The 18,036-nt window shown below is 40.9% G+C and overlaps 1 protein-coding gene across 1 annotated transcript in view; it reads right to left on the bottom strand.

Annotated features, from left to right (window-relative positions):
• Nucleotides 1–18,036, bottom strand: part of EP300 (E1A binding protein p300) — a 61,026-nt gene that overhangs the window by 15,788 nt on the left and 27,202 nt on the right. The window contains exons 5-21 of the mRNA XM_014963842.1: nt 17,904–18,017; nt 16,818–17,054; nt 14,080–14,173; nt 13,611–13,745; nt 13,131–13,248; nt 12,482–12,656; nt 11,163–11,240; nt 10,170–10,279; nt 9,530–9,685; nt 8,032–8,472; nt 7,337–7,525; nt 6,691–6,847; nt 5,990–6,108; nt 4,505–4,744; nt 3,853–3,941; nt 1,334–1,414; nt 51–107 (exon numbers count right to left, since the gene is read on the bottom strand). Of these exons, the coding sequence (XP_014819328.1) occupies nt 51–107; nt 1,334–1,414; nt 3,853–3,941; nt 4,505–4,744; nt 5,990–6,108; nt 6,691–6,847; nt 7,337–7,525; nt 8,032–8,472; nt 9,530–9,685; nt 10,170–10,279; nt 11,163–11,240; nt 12,482–12,656; nt 13,131–13,248; nt 13,611–13,745; nt 14,080–14,173; nt 16,818–17,054; nt 17,904–18,017 (2,590 nt within the window). The remainder of the gene's footprint in view (nt 1–50; nt 108–1,333; nt 1,415–3,852; nt 3,942–4,504; nt 4,745–5,989; nt 6,109–6,690; nt 6,848–7,336; nt 7,526–8,031; nt 8,473–9,529; nt 9,686–10,169; nt 10,280–11,162; nt 11,241–12,481; nt 12,657–13,130; nt 13,249–13,610; nt 13,746–14,079; nt 14,174–16,817; nt 17,055–17,903; nt 18,018–18,036) is intronic.

Below are 18,036 nucleotides of genomic sequence, written 5' to 3'. Positions count from 1 at the left end.
AATAATTATAGTGAAGTGAGGATCATTAAAAAAGTAACAGCATTACTTACAGTTCAGGGTCCAGTGTATCGTTTTTCCTTTTTGAAAACTGTTCTTTGTTTATCGTGCTATGGAGAAAACAGGCAATAAAACTCAGTTTTAACACAAGACAACATACTCTCATACCATACTACACATATCCACACAAGACGACAAAACTTGCAAGTAGATTTTTAAAACACTCACTGGCATTACAAGGAAAGGAGCTGCATTTCACAAAGGGACAGACAACTGAAGTATATACCATCCTTGACTCTGCCTGAGGAAAACATTCTTTCCTATGGGACAGTGTGCCTTATTGCTTCCTTATTCAGTTTTACCACAGGATAAATGGTAAAACTTACTGATGTTCAAGTTTTGGACCAGTCTGATCAGTATTTCATGGTGAAAGGACTATTTGATATGCCTCTCTGATATTCTGAAGGCAGAGAATTCCAATTATTTTTGATTACTGAGAAAGGCAGGTTTCAGATTCCCCTAGCCCTGATCCTAGACTAACTTCAAAGGATAAATTTCAGCTTCCAAACCCTGCAACCTCAGCCCAGTCATTAATCTACACTATCTTTACCTTTCCTACAGCATTTGCAAGGCTAGAAATGACATCTCTTTGACAGTGAGGTCCCAGGTATCATTTAAGATTTTTGGGGGGAGGTGTGAAGAAGGTACAGCAGAACAAAAAACTGTCCCAACAGTTTGCCACCAGCACGGAAGAGGCAACTAAATCCATGCCTGGCCTTTTACCATGGTCTCCTTAATAACTGCACAGCATTTCTTGTAAGCAGATGGCACTCCAACAGTAAAATATTTGTATGGCAAAAGGAGGTTGTCTGCTTCTGATTTGGATAAAAACAATTTGAAGTTGAGTACAAGTTTAATAGCATGGCCAGTCTATAAACAGAATGGTATATTTGACTATTATTTCAAACTATGTCTGTCACCTGCCTGCAGGCTTGGTTATTTTTCTGCAGTAGAATTTTTTTTCAGAACAGTATTTTCTTCAGAAAACCATTTTCTTCCAGAAAAGCAGCAATTCTCTTCTTTCCCCTCTATTGGTACGGTTACAATTTTAAGCACTAAGTGCTTTTTTTTCACTACAGTCAGTTCAGACTTTAAAGAAAAAAAAAGACAAATCCACAGCACAAATCCAGGCTTTTATGAAGAATACCTGGTCCACCTTCTACTAGCCTACAAGCAGGAAGGGTTACCTAAAACTAAAGTCCTTCCCTTTGAGAAAGCACTGTAGACCATGACACAGTTTATGAACGCACAGCCCAAGCAAACACAAGTCACTCACGTTTGAGGTTGTGATGGGTCATCTCCCAGAGAAACGCTCTCCCCTTGGATTTCATTGAAGCACTTCTCACAGAAATGATACCTGTCAGCAAGAAGGCCATATTTGGGTGAACTGCTCCGTCCACACAACACAGCCCAAGCCAAGCAACGGAGCCACCAATCACAGCAGGCCAAGGAAGGGACAGGAGCAGAGAGCAGGTCATCAACGGCGACAAGGATATTCAATGATGCAGATTTATGGGCCCCACATTGTTTTTTTTGGTTTGATTTTTTTTGTTTTTTGGGGTTTTTTTGCGCAATCAAAGCCAAGTGCAGACAATGACAAGCATGAAGGAGAAATAAAAAAAAATGACACACACACGAACAAAGAAATGGGGGTTTGCAGGACAAAAAACAAAACATAGAAGCAGGACAAGACAACACAAAGCAGAAAGCCAAGGCAAAGCACAGATTAGCATTAAATCTCTCAAATGGGTTCACAAGCAGCAAGTGATTAAAGCAAATTAAACAAGAATATTCCATTTTAGCATACCCATACCCTCTTCATTTTAATAATCCATGCCACGTACAGCAAAGAATTAAAATGAGAAAGGGGAAAGAGCAGAAGGAAGGAAGAACTGCTACTCTGACTTGTACATCAGCACAGCAGTTCTGTTGGCAGGAGGATCTGCAGGAGATCAATGGAAGAGGGATCATCTTCCATTTTAAGTGTATAAATGCTGAAAGGCCACAGGATTCTCTCCCAGTTGAAAGGGAAAGCTGAACATCAGAAGCTTCAAGAACAAAATCTGTCCTCAAAAATCTTATAGACATTAATCATAGAACTGTCAAACTGTACGTTAACTAAATACGTAACATTAACTACACACATACAGTTCTATATTGATATGATTCTGCCATAGCCCAGTTTGAGTGTAGAACAGTCCAGGCGTCAGTGCAGCCAGCATCACAGAGAAAGATTTCATTCATACTTGAACAAAATAGTGATTAATTCAAGATTCTACCCCAGCCCTCAAAAATGTTCTAAAACTGTGGCCTCTCCATTACTAAGGCATGTTAATTGAGTGCACAAGATGTCTAAAAATAAAAAGAAATAAAAGAAAATTCAAACAAGTTTATTATAAAGCCACACAAACCAACACTATAGCAGCTGTTACGCTAAAAAGACAGGTCTCAACCCTCTCTTCCAGTTTTCATCTGAGAATGCAGAGAACAGTACTTCTGGAATTGTACATTTCAGTCTATAGATATATATGCATGTAATTTACAAGTCACATGTATGTACCTGTTATAGTGCAAACACTCCCTTCTAATGCTTGAAAACATGTAAAGCATGTCACATGTTTTAATAAAAGGCTTTTTGGGCCAACTAGTGCTTGTCTATAGATAAATGTAAGCAGAATGTACTGACAGGATATAAAAAACGCTACACTCTAAGTCTAAAACTATAATAATTATGGGATATTGTAAGTTCATTTTCTGCTTCCTCCCTACTAAAACCCTCCATTCCCTGCTATAAACCTTTATGAAGCCAAAGAAGGTAAAGATGTAACTCCTGTAGTTCTTTGGTTGCTTTGACCTGACCAGATGCCTATGAAAAACACAATTCTTGCAAAATCATCTTGGCTTTCAGGTAAAAGCCTTAGTGTTTCTGTTGTTCTGGGTCTGGGTTTTTTTGTTTAAGGTGTTGAAAGAATAGGAAGCAGGAACTAAATTAATGGAGGTGATATAGTTTGTAGGTAACCAGCCCTCTGCTCTAACAGGTACATTCTGGTGACAGCCCAGGGGATGTAGGAGCCTTAGAGCATGTATTTCCCTGCTTCTTCCTCCCTCAGCACCCCAACCGGCAAAGAGAAGCCTAGCAAGAAACCTTCTTTCAGAAGTCAAATATGTTTAAATCCTTTAATAAACCTCAAGTCAAAAAAAATTATTCAAAAGACCTGTAGAAGTGACAGCACTTTATAGAGCTGCTGACAGCTACTGCAAGACAACTCCCTTAAGGAAACTTAGGGAGAAAAAGGAAGCACCAATCTACTGAAGAATTGAACACACAAACCTTCTAGTGAAGATTTGCACCACAAAAATGAGTTTGCTCTTCAATGTTAACGTAATGAGAAAAACAAAGACTTGCCAAGTATAATATGAATTACAAGCATTAATGTACTTGCTGCATGGCTTACTCTGTTCTGCATGAAAAATACTGCTGTGTCATAAGAAGGAAAAGACAACAGACTAGTATGTATGATTTGTAGATAATCCAAGATTTAATTAACTGCAAGATAAAAATTTAGTAAACTATGTTTCTGCAAACAGAAGAGGAAGAGCAAAGACTGCAGCAAACTTTTGCAGAAAGACATTATCATCGCACAAGATAACCTATTCAAGGGCACTTCCAGCAAATTTTTATCTTGGCACACAAAGGTGTACACATATAAAGAGGGTGTATATGTAAATACATGCACGCCTTTTAACAGATCGATTGCAGCATGCACAAAACCGCACCAAGTGAGTTTTCCTTACCTGTTCTGGTAACTGTAGTAAGTGGCATCTCGAGGGATTGTGCAGAGCTGTTTGCCATAGCAACACAAAGTCTGTGGCGAGAACTCCAACTGCAAAGAGGAATGGGTCGTCTTAGTACTCGTACGCTTTTCCCTCGCCCTCCGCGGGAAGCAAGTGTGACCCAGACAACGATTATTTCCACCTTATTCTGTGCACAGATCTTACAGTACAGCAAGTGTGTAAAGTGCTAGTCATAAAGAAATGCTCAGTGGGCTGTTATTCTCAAGTTAGGTCTTCTCCAAAGATGGAAAGCATATCCAGACAAGACAATGGAAATACAGTCTCAATATACAGTGCAATAGAGAGCGCTTCTTCTGCGGTAACAAAACCACATCTGTTTAATTTGCAATAGCAAACATGGTCGCCCTAATCAAAATAAGCTTTCAGTTACTGACTTCTTCCCCCCCAAGGGCATATATACAAATAGATGACTTAAGCACTAGATTTAGAAGATCCATAAAACCCTCAAAATCAGATTACTGAGGATTGCTAAATCATGGTAAATTTTCAAAATTTTTGACACACCAAAACTGCTAACAACTTCAACTGCTGTATTTTTTCCCCCATAACACCAGAAGCAAGCAGCAGACTTAAAAAAACCTTATTTTCTTACCTTTCTTCCACAGCAATAACCAAGGCTCTGCATAACTGGGTCAATTTCTTGCTCAAACACTTCTGCCAGTTTGGAACAGTATTTATATACCCGGGATGTTTTGCGGTTATACAGCCAGGCATTATTGAACATGAGCCAGATGTCGTCTACGTATTGCCATGGTTCCTGATACTGTCCCGTGTCCAGCTTCCTCTTGATAGTAGAAAGGTCCATGGGGTTCTTTACTATGTCAAAATAATCCTGCAAGAACACACAGCGTATCAAAACACTACTACAGAACTGGGTTGTGAAATGACAGCACACGCATTCTCAGCATATAAATTCTTCTGCAGTGCATCAAGAAAAACAGGTTCCTCCCTGACTTGATTGTCAAACTGCTTGTGACATACAATGAAAACTCTAAGTAATACCATATCACTCCCCAGTACTTCCTTTTCATTATTCCTTTATTTCTGAGGCTCTAATGCTCTTCCACTCCTGATGAAATAAGCCACTCTAATTTTAGTCAGCAAAACAAGTAGTACTAACAGTAGGAAACGGCAATGTATTTGCAGCCACTGTGATCTGAGGATATACAAGAGCGTTAATAGGAACTGATTGGTTTTAATAGACCCCACAATCTCATAAATAAGAAGAAATAACCATATTAGATGACAAAAGTTACCACGTCTCCTCTAAAGAATGCCTTTTTCCAATCCCCCCATCAGTTATATGACCACTTCCCCTCCAAAAGTCCTCAGAACATGATAGCCAATTGAGAGCTTGTTAAAGAACATAAGCAACATTTATGTCTGCTTATAATACAGCAGGCCTTGAATCTTTGCAGTATCTATCCTAAAAAAAGCATACATCAAACAAAGAAACAAAACAAAACAAAAAACACCTTTCAGGCAAGAAATGTTGCCTAAAGCAGTTAAGTAGAACTTCTATGTCTACGTATTTGTGTATAAATAATAGACTTGTGTGGTCAATCCAGAGAGTTTAACACACAGATCCTCAAAGGATAGTAATGTCTTCTGAAAACAATTCTAAAACAATCAGGAAATTTGATCTAAACAACACTAGAAGTTGAATAGTCTCCTTGCTCATAACCAATTAATAATCACTGAAGGATTTATTCTTTAAAAGTGGTCTTAAAAGTGGTCAGCCAAGTTTTATATATTATGAGAAAAACCTACAGAATTCAGCAATAGAAGCATCCCAACATGAAGCAGTATCCATTAAAAGCCCATACAGCATCAGGCAATCCCTTCAACGTATGTTATACCTGCTTATTTATCAAAAGCAGCACAGACCCAAACAGCCCTTTGAAAAAACAAACTTTCCTAAGGCAGACATTGTATGTCCCACTGCCCAAGCTAAACCTCTTCAAATGCATCAATATACAAATGTTAACAAGACAGACATACGCTGTTCTCAAACAGGTATGTCGTAATATAGTAGTTTTGAATTAAAGCCAGGAAAGCATCTTGCTAAGACACTCACAGGAATTCCTAGTAGTTGGGGATCCACAGGCTGTCGAAATGGAAGAGACTCTGGATCCTGACGGTAAAGTGCCTCCAGTGTTGGCATAAGTGCCTGCCGCAACTCTTCTGGCTTGAAAACTTTTGAGAAAAAAATAAAATAAAATCAACATTAGAAAGATAGCAGAAACAGCTGTAAGGAAGAAACTTGCTGGAAAAAGTGAGGTCTGTGGAAAAAGACTACAAACAATGGGATTAAGTTACTGAGCATGGCTTGTTTATCCTCTGCTACACTGAGTTCTGAGGAGGATACTGAAATGATCAGCTGGACACAAGGAAATGGCCAAAATAAAGAGAATCTTGTTCTTATCACAGGAAGACACCGCTACATTTAATAGAGACAGTTTACCTTCCAAATATGACCCCTCTCTGATGACCCAAGAAAAACTTGTCTAGAAAATCTGTAACTGAAGAGTATTTAAAATCTCTGTTGTATTGACAATTTCACTAAGACTTAACATCTAATACCAAAACCTTTAAGAACTTGCCCAAAGCCAATTACAAGCACATGTATTATTAGACAGTTTTGTCCAAAAGCCACAAAGAACAATCCATATAAGCCTACTCAGTACAAATGAAGAAAGCTCAAGGTTTTTTTTTTCCCCCCGTAGATTTCTCTAGGGAGATGCAGTGAATTTCAGTCAAGACAGTATTCCTGCTTACTTTTTTTCTTAGACTGCCCAGCTGCTGGAGAAGACTGAGTAGCTGGAGTAGTCGGTCTTTCTTCCCCCTCTGGTATTTCAGTCTTCACTTCGGATTTCTTCTCTTCTTGTTCCATTGGGTCTGGTTTACATTCTTCCACGACCGGTTCTACTTTAACCTAGAAAGTAGTTTGGAGCATATCACTTCAGCTCCTGTGAAGCCACTCATCCATGTTTTTGTCCTTTAAACCTATCTGCCATCCTGCCCACCCGCCTCCCCTAGGCTTAAGGGTATCTCCTTTGTAAAACTTCCTTGGTGCAACCTGAGGCTGTTCCCTCTCATCCCATTATCCACTATTCTAACATTTAATAGCTGCCAATAGCATCTGAAGGAGATACCCAAGTGCCCTCTTGCATTGGCATTTACCAAAAAGCCTCACAGCTGCAACCACAATATTGCAGTCCTTCCTGTGGCCACTGGCTTCTACCACCAGTTCTCCATAAAACAGAGACCCTTCTTTAGGCAGAAGTAGACTAAGACAACAATTGAAATAGCAGGCAGCAACTACAGCTATTTAGCTCTGGAAGGAATGGCTTGCATGGAGACAGAAAGCATCCAGCAGCACTAGATAAAGATAATCTACCCAACAACTGGCCAACAATCTTACCTCAGGTTTCTCTTCCATTTGCAGCTCTGTTTGTTCTGGTTCCCCTTCATCTGTTTTAATATCCATTTTCACTTCCTGCAAGGGTGGCTGCTGCTGCTCTGGAACAGTCTGCTGAGAGTTCACCTCTGTGCTGCTGGTGGATGGGGGGTTGGATACCTGCCCGTCAATGCTTACAGCTGGCTGTGAAAGCTGAAGGAACAACACGCACGTTACGAACAGGCTTCTAATGAACCCATTTTTCTTTCTCTAGACTCCCTATACTATATTTCCATCAAGTTTAAATGCTTTCTAGTCCTTCTACTTGCTTCACGTTAAAAACATACTTCTATACAATTCCAGTTACAGAAACATGCACTGGAAGGCCTAGTATACAGAAAATTACATATTGTTTCCTTAGAATACACCACCACTAGGCATATGTAGACATAACTAAAGACCTCATCCATATTTCACAGTGAATTTCAAAACATGCACTAGAATTCTGAAAGACTCCCCCTCCGGAAACACCAAATGATCTACAGACTTGTCTTGATGCAAAAAGGTTACTTCCCAAATGCAATAAGCCTATTTTGATATTAAAGATGCCAGGAGCTACCTCCATTACCACAGACGTGCACAAAAACAAAGACCATCTGAAAATTCAATCTTACACTTAAAATATTTGCAGGGAAAGCACAATTAAAGCATTTCCTTACAGGCGTTGTGGGGTGCTGAGGCTGCAGCGGTGCTGTTGGTGTGGGAACAGATGCAGTCGTGCTCTGCTGTGACAAGGGCTGCTGCTGCTGCTCTGCAGAAGGGGTAACTGGAACTGGAGGCTGGACTTGTGGAGGCAGCTGTGCCTGCGGAGGCGTCGGAGTCTGCCTTTGAGGGGGGTGCATAGTTTGCGACTGTGGTCCAGGTGGCATTGCCTGAGGAGTAGGTGTGGGGGCAGCGGTGGCAGCTGCTGATGCCTGCTGTTGCTGTGATCCCAAGCCTGGGGGCGTGTGGTGAGGTGTCGGGGTTCGGCTAGGTACTGGAGAAGGAGAATTTCGGTGCATGGGAGGCTGTGGAAGAGGTGGGCAGTGAATGTGGCTCCCTTGAGAACCTGGAGCCATTGCAGGAGAATTCACAGGACAGGAAGCGCTGGTCATTTGTGCCTGTGGAAAAACAAGTACACATATGCAATGACTTGAAACAGAAAAGCAAGACAAGTTACTGACAAAGGGCTGCTTTCCTACAATTACTCAAATATTCTTTAAAATGTAGCAAACAATCTGTTTTGTTTTTAAAAAACTCTATTTCAAAAGGAGAAACAGTCTATTTGTTTGTTTTTTAGCTCCATACAAACAAAGCTGTTTTATAATTTATTCAGGACTAAGAGAAGTTTCATAGAGTAACTTATAGTTGTTGATATATTAAAGAATGGCACACCTACACTCCCAGTTCGCAAAACATTTCTTTCTAAAACTGCAGATTTGTACATCCTGAATATGGGACAATGCACCACAGTGAAAAATTGCATTCAAATACACTTAGTGTGCCCATGCCCCCACCCCCAAGACTACAAACTAAATTTCCCATCACAAATAATTACAGCTGGAACGGTATCATTAAAAGATTACAAAAAAAAAAAGTATTGGTCAAGGAAAAAAAGCTGTCACTCCACAGTAATCTTGCCTGCAAACTAGGAAGAAGCATCAACGAGAAGCAAACTGACGTTCCCTACTTCTTCCTGGCCTGAAAGGTTCTTGCTGAAAAGGGAGAGGGAAAGGACAGAAAGGAAACTGCTAGACTGTAAGTTCAGATCTTTAGTAGTGATAACCCTCCTATCCCCCACAGCCAGCAATACACAGTGGTCCTGGACAGACATGCCTTTTTATGACTTATTCTTCCATGACCTCTTAATTTCTCTGGCTCTGTTGCCTTACTGTTAAGCAAGAAATTCCTAACTACTGCATGCTGAGTGACATTTTCTTATTTGCTCCATCAAACCAAACTTAAAAATTCCTCTATCACACTTAAACTTAAGCTTGAGAACAAGCCTACAACCTTCCCAGTGCTACACCAGGAAAACACAGTCTCAATAAATGAATTCAGTTGACTATAATTCCAAAAGCATCTTGAGAAAACAAGTTCTCCTCCGTTACCAACTGAACAATGAAACCAGCATACGACAGAACCCACTGACACCACTTCCACAGATCAGAAACTCACTTGAGAAACTGGTGTCTGAGTGCCAGGCTGAGTCATGGGCATGCTCGCTGCATTCATTCCTGGGGAAGAAGCAGGGAACTGGGTCTGCTGTAAAAATTGATTCTGACCAGAAGGCTGGCCAACTCCTGGTTGCTGCATACGTGAAGGAAATCCCATCTGTTGGAAAAGAAAGGAACTTATTTCACACAATGTGCATACACTTCCATAAAGTTTTAAAAAAACCCCACATTTATCTTTTTGCAGAAATTGATGCTTGTTGCTTATCTGTAGGACACAATACAGAAAGCCTGTTTACAGCTCCTCTCAAAAGACAGCGATTATGATGATTTCCCTTATAAACTAAGGAAAAGATATTGATTTCAGATTGGGACTGTGACTTAAGATTAATTTTTGTTCCTTGTTTTAAAGGATGCAGCACCACAAAAAGCCACATAGACTTCGTTTTTAGGCATTTTTCGCCACCGAGATTTAAAACCTTACCATAGACTAGGAGCAATCTTTCAACGGAGATTCAGAGGAATGAAAGGATCAAGAGAATGAAGCAATAAGACTTGATTTTTTAAAAATTTTATTCAGAAGGAACCAGAGGAAGCAGCAGCAGAGCTGCGAGCTGAGCAGCCCGGCCACAAGGCACACTGACCTGGTTCATGGCCCCCGCCTGGCTTAGCTGTCCAGGGTGCTGAAGAGGAGGGGTTTGCCGGGGTCCCATCGGTGACAGCTGCATGTTCATCTGCCCAAACTGATTCATTCCTGTGCGTTTGTGCAAAAAAAAAAAACACACTTATGAACAAAGGCCCGAATTTTCATTTGGGCACCATTCAACATTTGGAGAAGTGCTGTCAGTTTCTTCCTCATTTTGTTTTCTAGCAACCAATTTTAAAGCATGCAATACTATAAAGAAGTACTTCCTTCTATCAACCAGTTACGTGGAATAATTTCAACTACAGCGTCCAAGCTGCTATACCCCTTCACAGTACTGGCTAGGTGGGGTTTTTTTTCCCCCCAAAAGACTTGTTTCCCCTAAATGTATCAAAGGTCTGAAGGTTGAGAGCTATAGGAGTACATAATAAATAACCAGAATGCACTGCTGAAGATCAACTTTCAACAGGAAGTTGTATTATCTTAATTACATACTATAAATTCATGTATTGAATCCCAAACTGAATCTTCAGTTCCTCGAGTACTTTGTATTTTGGCTACAATACTTCCTGACTACCTAACAAATGTTTTGCCCCTTCCTTCTCTGCAGTAATTCTCACCATCTCCCCTCTGCCACCAACATGTCCTCATCTAAGCTGGCCAGGTCTACCATGTTTGACTGACCCCACCATCCTACATTCACACGATCTGAATTTCCAAATGCATCAAGTTCTTTATTTAACAAAAAAAGCAGCTAACATGCAGCTCTTAAATTCACAAGATCATGAAACATTATTAGAGATATATATATAGGGTTTTCTATATGTTATATATAGGGTTATGTGTTATACAATATAGATGGATATTTTCTTAATCAAATGGGTGAAGGAAGGGCCATAACATTCCAGCAAGAGCTGCCCAATCCCAAGACTCCTTAAAAAAAAAATATTAAAAAAAAAAAATCACACCAGCCAATTTTCTTCAAAGTATTTACCTGGCTGTGCCTGCATGCGATTCATCATCTGGTTTGGCACATTGGCACGTATCAGGGTTGGGTCAGGAAGAGGACCATCTGGAAAAGATATTGGAATAAGATTATGGCATTTAGAAGAACACCCTGTTTCGTCCACAAAACATTTTAGTGAGAATTACACACTAAAATCCACATGTGAAAAAAAAGTGTACAACACATTCCAGTAACTCCAAACACTCCTGAAGAGTCCTCAAAGTGTGAAGCAAACCCAAAAACTTCCTTGAAAGTATAAGCATGTCCCATTGACAGAAATACCCTCTAATTTAGCGTCAGCTTTCAGAAATTGAGGACGAATTTGAAGTATGTTATTGAGGTACAATAACAAACTCAGTAGCTTACAAACATTCCAGACCACAAGAACTTCTACAGAACACTCTATGCTGTTACTGCACCTCTAGATTTAAAGCACTATGAAAACTATATGGTTCAATAGAGTATGTATCAAAGCTCCGAAGTTTGAGAACTACTGGAGTACATGACAAATAAACGGAAGTGACACATCTACTGCTGAAAATCAACTTTCTACAGAAGTTACAACAAATAGTCACAGCATCAACATTTAAGACTATCTTGGTAATACATCTCAGTAAATCCTGTTCTGACTTCAAGCATAGCAAGACCCAGAACTGGATTTTTTTTTATTTACCAAGATACATTCAAATTCAAGCAGGACAAAAAGAACTCAAATGAAGATTCTTGCAGCATATGCTGCAAGCTACTGGACCTTTCTCTAGTTTTCACTGCATGCTGAAAGACACCACTTGTCCAAAAATACCAAATGTAGCACAAAACAAGCACTATATAAACTTTCAAATGCATAAATACCTAAGCACTCCAATCATCATACTATCTGCTTAGCAACAATAGTAATAGTGATGATCATTTTGAACACCAAACAACTAAATAATATGAAAATATATTTCTCTTACAGTAACTGAGGTTATCTTTAAATCCATTAATTCTAGAGGTGAATCTAAGGAGACTGAAGTTCTACAACATTAAGGATGCAACTTAATCTCCATTCCCTCCACCCACAAAGTGTAAAGGTTTACAACGTTTCAATTTCAGAAGACTAAATGCTTTTGGATAACCTATGGTTATTCCCGCATAAGCAAAGGAAAGATTTTGCTAGTACTTCTGAACAAAGAGGAGAAAGTTCTGTTTAGCTTTGAGCAAGCCAGGAACCTACGAAACAAGAAGTGCAAAGTGGTCACCAGCCTAACACAATCACGGTAGAGGATTCCCCCGCACTACGTGGTCGGTAACCCAACTGTTCTTACTTGTAGACATCCCTGGCTGGGGCTGTCCCATGTTGGGCCCTTGATTCATGGGAGCCTGTGGCATGCCCGGAGCACTTGGGATCATGTTCTGCTTCTGCAGCCTGGTTCTTCGTTTCTCCTCCAACTCTTTCTGAATCTTATAGATCTTCTCCGCTAGCAAGTGATAGTACTCTGCCTGTTGGGGAGGAATACAAGTCAGGAAAGGAGATGACACACACATTAAGCAAAGGCTACAGGTCACAGTGATTCAAGCTTGGAAACAGCCTTCCACACACACATTTCTACTTGGGTGGGGGTGGCTCTTCCCTCTGCAGGGGCTGCTGGGCAGACAGGAGGGGCAAAAAGGGGCACTGCTGGCAAGCATCAGGCCAACACCGGACATTTCTGATTCTCCCGAAGAAGGGTTGGGATACAAGAGTGTTCATGCTGCTCTCAACGGACCCCGAGAAGTCTCAGGCACAGCACATCCCAACAGGCACACCCAGATAGAAGCCTGCAGCTGGCTGGTTCCTACACACCACCCAGCAGCCCCCAAATACACACTTCCTCAGCCTGGGGGTCTCATCTGTGCTTTCACTCCGCTAACTCCCCAGTCACTATGCAATCAAGGCAGACACACACAACTGGACGACAGAGGATGGCATCTCACCCTGCTGTTTGCTGATTCATACATGTCCCCTTCCACTTTCCGAGCGTACGCCACCAGATTCTCCATACGCCGATCCTTCAGTGCTGCGGGGTCAGGAGTGGGAAATATGGCTTGGACTCTGGGGAAAAATAAAAGCACCCAAGTGGTTAGAATACCCCTAGACAGGGACATCAGCCCAGTGATCTGAACACAAAGCAGCAAGCAAATCTTCCGACAGACTGTGGCACTGCCACTGCTCCCAGGGGGACTGCTCCCTGCGTAGGTGGCTTGAGAGGAGAGTGGGACACTTCCAATCCAACAGCCCAAAACCAGCAGAGGCAGCTCCATCTTTCAGGCTTCTGCTTTCCCTTCTCACTGACCCTGACAAAACTCACCCCCTGGCCCCCTGGTTTTGGATGCCAGGCTTCCTCCTTCCCCACAAACACACCTCAGAGGCAGCAACTCACTTAATACAAGACAGTTTTATTATTAGCTACTCACAATTTATGAACAAGGTGGTTTCGGAGATCCTGAGTAATGTCTTCGTGCCACTGCTTTCGAATTCCAGTATTGGATGGTTGAGCTGTTGGCATGGCTCCCAAACTGGCAACGTTGGCGCTTTCACTCATCATGGGGCTTCAAAAAACAGAGCAAAAATTGAGGGCAAAAGTCTAGCCCAAGCTTAGTCATCTTACAGTCATAGCCTCTTTTAGAATAATGTTAGGACAAAGTGCTAGTTCAGCCATTCCCTAATCAATGGACAAACTCTGCAGAAATAGCTGCACAGACACCAAAACAACGCCGTGAAAGAGTACATGCTGTTCTACCCAAGGATTTGGAAAACCGCAACAAAAGCTACAAAATCCAACGGGAGAGATAGCCATCAATGGCATTTACCCCACTGTTTATGCAGGAAGTGCCATGAGATCAAAACACAAATCACTGGGGTGCAAAGAATAATTCTACTTACTTTTGAGAATTCATGGTTGAATGCAACATTGAGTCAGGCAGCAGATTAGAGGTTTGAACCCCTACTCCTCCATTCACTCCCATTGGATTTGCACCTAGAAAACAGAAGAATAAGTATTCCTCAATGAACAGCCCATTTACCGTGCAAGATCAGTACTTGCTCAACAATAACAAGGGTCTAGATCTTCAAGTACTTTCATTTACATGAAGGGAGTTTAATTACTAATTACCCCTTGCTCTCTTCACCCTCTTCCTTTTCCGAATTGACAAAAGTCCGTGGCACAACACTGGTGACCTCCAAGTGAAGCATCACAGCACATTACTCTCTTGCACATCTTCCTGAACTTCACAGCAAACAAGCAATTGCAATTTGCTGCAAATTTTACATGCCGGAGTCCTTTTCTGTGACTCCCTAACTAAAGATTCAGCATTACCAGCCACTTCTGGTTTTTTGTTTAGAAGCAACTGGGGTTTTTTTTTGTCATTCAGGGGCTTACAAAATACTTTCACTAAGACTTCAAAAACCTAAAACATCAGCTACCACCTACATCTGACAAGGTCCCCTCTCACCCACTCCATACTTAAGGATCCTACAACTAACCCCAGTATTTACGCTAAGAAGGAAGATCTGACAATCCTTTGCAGAAAAAACCTCTAGTAATTCTGTTACGTTACAAAATCTGTTTTTCTGAATCACAGCAGACCTCAATCACCGTAAAAACCTGCTTATTTTCTTCACACACTACAGTTAAGACTAAAATAGTCAAGAAAAATGCAGCATATTTGTCTGGAGCTTCTAATAGATCACTTTGTGAAGCTGAAAGTAGCATGAATGCCATTACCAAGCTTCACCGTGCATTTAGGACATCTGAATCCTACAGAATCTGCATTTCATGCAAAATTAGGCACTGTGTACAAGAGAAATCCACTGAAATTAAGTATAATCAAGCCTAATACATACCTCTAATATCACAACCAAGTGTTTAACAGTTTTTTCATAAAGCTGCCTCCAGCCTCCCTTCCCTTAGTCACCTCCTTCTCCTTCCCAAATTCACTTTGCCATCTGAGAGCAAGCTGGTGTAGAAGACAACTGTCAACCTTTGCCTCTTTTCAGCTGCCAAAACCACCCATTTGTTTGATCTACTTAGTTAGGACTGCATCTCTTTTACATCACAGTCCTCGCCAAATCCTGCTGTTTCTCCTAAACCAGCCCTGTTGTCAGGCAGGTCATGATCTGGTGATTCCTATCTCACTTGTAATTCCCTCCTTACACACCCGCTCTTAATAATGAAACAACTGTCAAAAGTCTACACTCTCAGTGCCTGTCCTTTTTATATTAGGCTTCAGTTCTTTACTCTCCAAGAGCTCTTCGACTCCATTGCAGTGGTTTTTTTTAATCAGTGCTACAAGGAGTGCCCAATAAGAATGTACAGGCCAAACTCTGTGCCTATAAATTAGAAAAAACCAAAACAAATCAAACAAAAAAACCCCCAAAAACCACCAAAATCAGTATCAGAGAAACATTTTGCTTCATGAAAATAGATGACATTCCTTTTAACCTTTTATGGCCCTTACTATAACACTTTGGAGCTTCTAGAAATTCATCTATTTGTAAAACACTCTGGTGCACAGTAGAAAACCATAATATTTTATAAGCTCTCAGGACCTTACACCCTTCCCCCCCCCTTTTTTTTCAATGCTTTACACACCGGAAGGCAAAGCTTTAGCAGTATACAAGTCACATGCAATCTATGAGCACCAGCCACCTAATTAACAAGTCTACTCTACCCAACAGTCTTTTCCCAAGTAATTTAGGAGTAGCACATCCTTTGGTGTGGAAACAGCACAAACTGTAGCCTACAACCAAACGCCACCTCGCTCTGCAATCTCTCAGGTCCTTCCCCATGGGATTCCTGTGCATACGCAGCAATTGTTTCATACATGAGCTCATCATGGGGCACATAGGCAGGATCACTACAATTCCATACGAGCTTGGGATAGATCTCTACCAGTTCATCTTTCCTCTTTTCCATTTAAAAATACACCTCTACTTAAGCAACTCAAATGAGGAGCTGGGGGTGAGAGAAATTCTTGTGATGTAATTTCAAAACCACCAAAATCAGACTTGATGGTTAAAGGTTACTTCATTTGACACTAGTGATAGCCAGGTTAGAATTAACTGCACTTCAAATTAAAATACTTATACTTTTATGATTTTGCAATAAGCCAGCCAGACAATTTACAGTTATGAGTCCACATGACAGGATTCAGAGAGAAAGTCTTATTTACTACTTTTCATTTTTAAAACAAATGTTACGTATCTGAGATACAACGGTAAAATGCTGCAGACTGAGTGACAAGGAAGTACATTTGAATCCAGGCATTCCAATGCATGCATCTCCAATTAAAAACTCCTAAAAAGCCCAATATTTGCATTACAATACAATTATAAAGCTACAAACCAACATGACATAAAAAGCTTTGGAAAATTGTTTCTCAAAAAAAAAAAAAGTCCTTTTCCCAAAGAAAATACTTTTCCCAACTTGTTTTCCAACAGAAGGCATCTGGACCCTCTATATTCCAGTTCCACTGGGTAACTTGGTGTCTCAAGTTTAAAATACTGCAAAGCCATACCTTTTACAAATTAACTTGTAAACTAGTAGGTTAAGAAAATTTGCATTAGATGCAGCATGGGAAAGTTGCCCGTAGATTGCATTTCACACTAGCAGATAAACTTACTCATAGGATTCATAGGGCGCAGACCCTGGGGTGACTGTCCTTGTTGCTGATTCTTCACTTGAGCCTGGGGCTGTGTCTGCATCTGGTTCCCTTGATAGGTGAGTCCCAGGGCTGCGTAGGCTCTCTCGATGGAGCTGGGGTCTATCTGACTGGTAGTGTTTATGCTGGGTGTTGTCTGCTGCCCCACGCCCACAGAGCCAGTATTTGCCAGTCCTACTGCAGCTCCGCCCAGCAGCGCTGGAAGAGAACATCCCAAGTTAATAGGGACAGCAGGAGGTACCCAAAGAGCTCCACAAAAACAAGGAAAGTATATAAAGACTTCACTGGCTGTTCAAAACCAAAACATCTCCTTCTAGGAGTATGTAGAGAAGAGGCCAGATCTGGAAAACCTGTCATGAAACCAGGAGACAAGTTTTGACCCAATCAGTCATTCCAACGTGCTGTTTTCCCTTAGAGTGGGACTTGCTCTCAGCAATTCTGAATATTTAGAACACATCTGTTTGCTTCAAACTGAAAAGAGAGGCACACCATATCACAGAGGCTAAAGGGAGAAGAGTACCTACCTTTTTTAAAAAAAATAATTTCTTAAAACAAGAAACAGTTCACGTCAGTCACAAGAAAATCCCAAAGTTATATTAAGAAAGGAGAAAAAAAAACCCACAATGACAAAAGTCTTGCTGAAGATTTTGGCAGGAAGACCAAAGAGACACAAAGAGAAGGGGGAAGAGACATCTGATGCAAACAAAGGATGAAGACAGAAGCAAATATCATCACGGCTGAAATGATACAACCCTCTTGTGTGTGTGCACATCTGCCTCCAGAACCTGGCCAGCTGGAGGAGGTGGTAATGAAAAGCAAATCATCTGATTGAGAGATGACTTGCTCACCCTTACCACTCTTTAGGAAAAATCCAAGAAAGTTAGAAAGCTTTCATAAACACTAGCTATCAGAAACAGAAAAATACTCTGCAGCTCCAAAGCAAGAGGCAACTCCTATTACATATTCCCAGGTTTGAACATCACAAGTTTAACTCCTGACATGCATTTTATGGTTTATCCAATACACACAACTCCCCGGTAGACTTACATTGTTGATTTCTTTTGTCCCCAGCGTTTTTGAGAGGCAAACATACAGGACAGTCGTGTCTGGTACAATTCTTCCAGTGAGAGATGATTTGTCGGGAAGATGCGCAATGTGCCACTGAGAAAGGGAGGGAAAT

Source organism: Calidris pugnax, unplaced genomic scaffold, assembly GCF_001431845.1.
Source record: "Calidris pugnax isolate Ruff unplaced genomic scaffold, ASM143184v1 scaffold44, whole genome shotgun sequence".
In the NCBI taxonomy this organism is placed as follows: Eukaryota; Metazoa; Chordata; class Aves; order Charadriiformes; family Scolopacidae; genus Calidris; species Calidris pugnax.
Note: the sequence above shows the minus strand (reverse complement) of the source record. Positions and strands in the feature narration are given on the sequence as shown.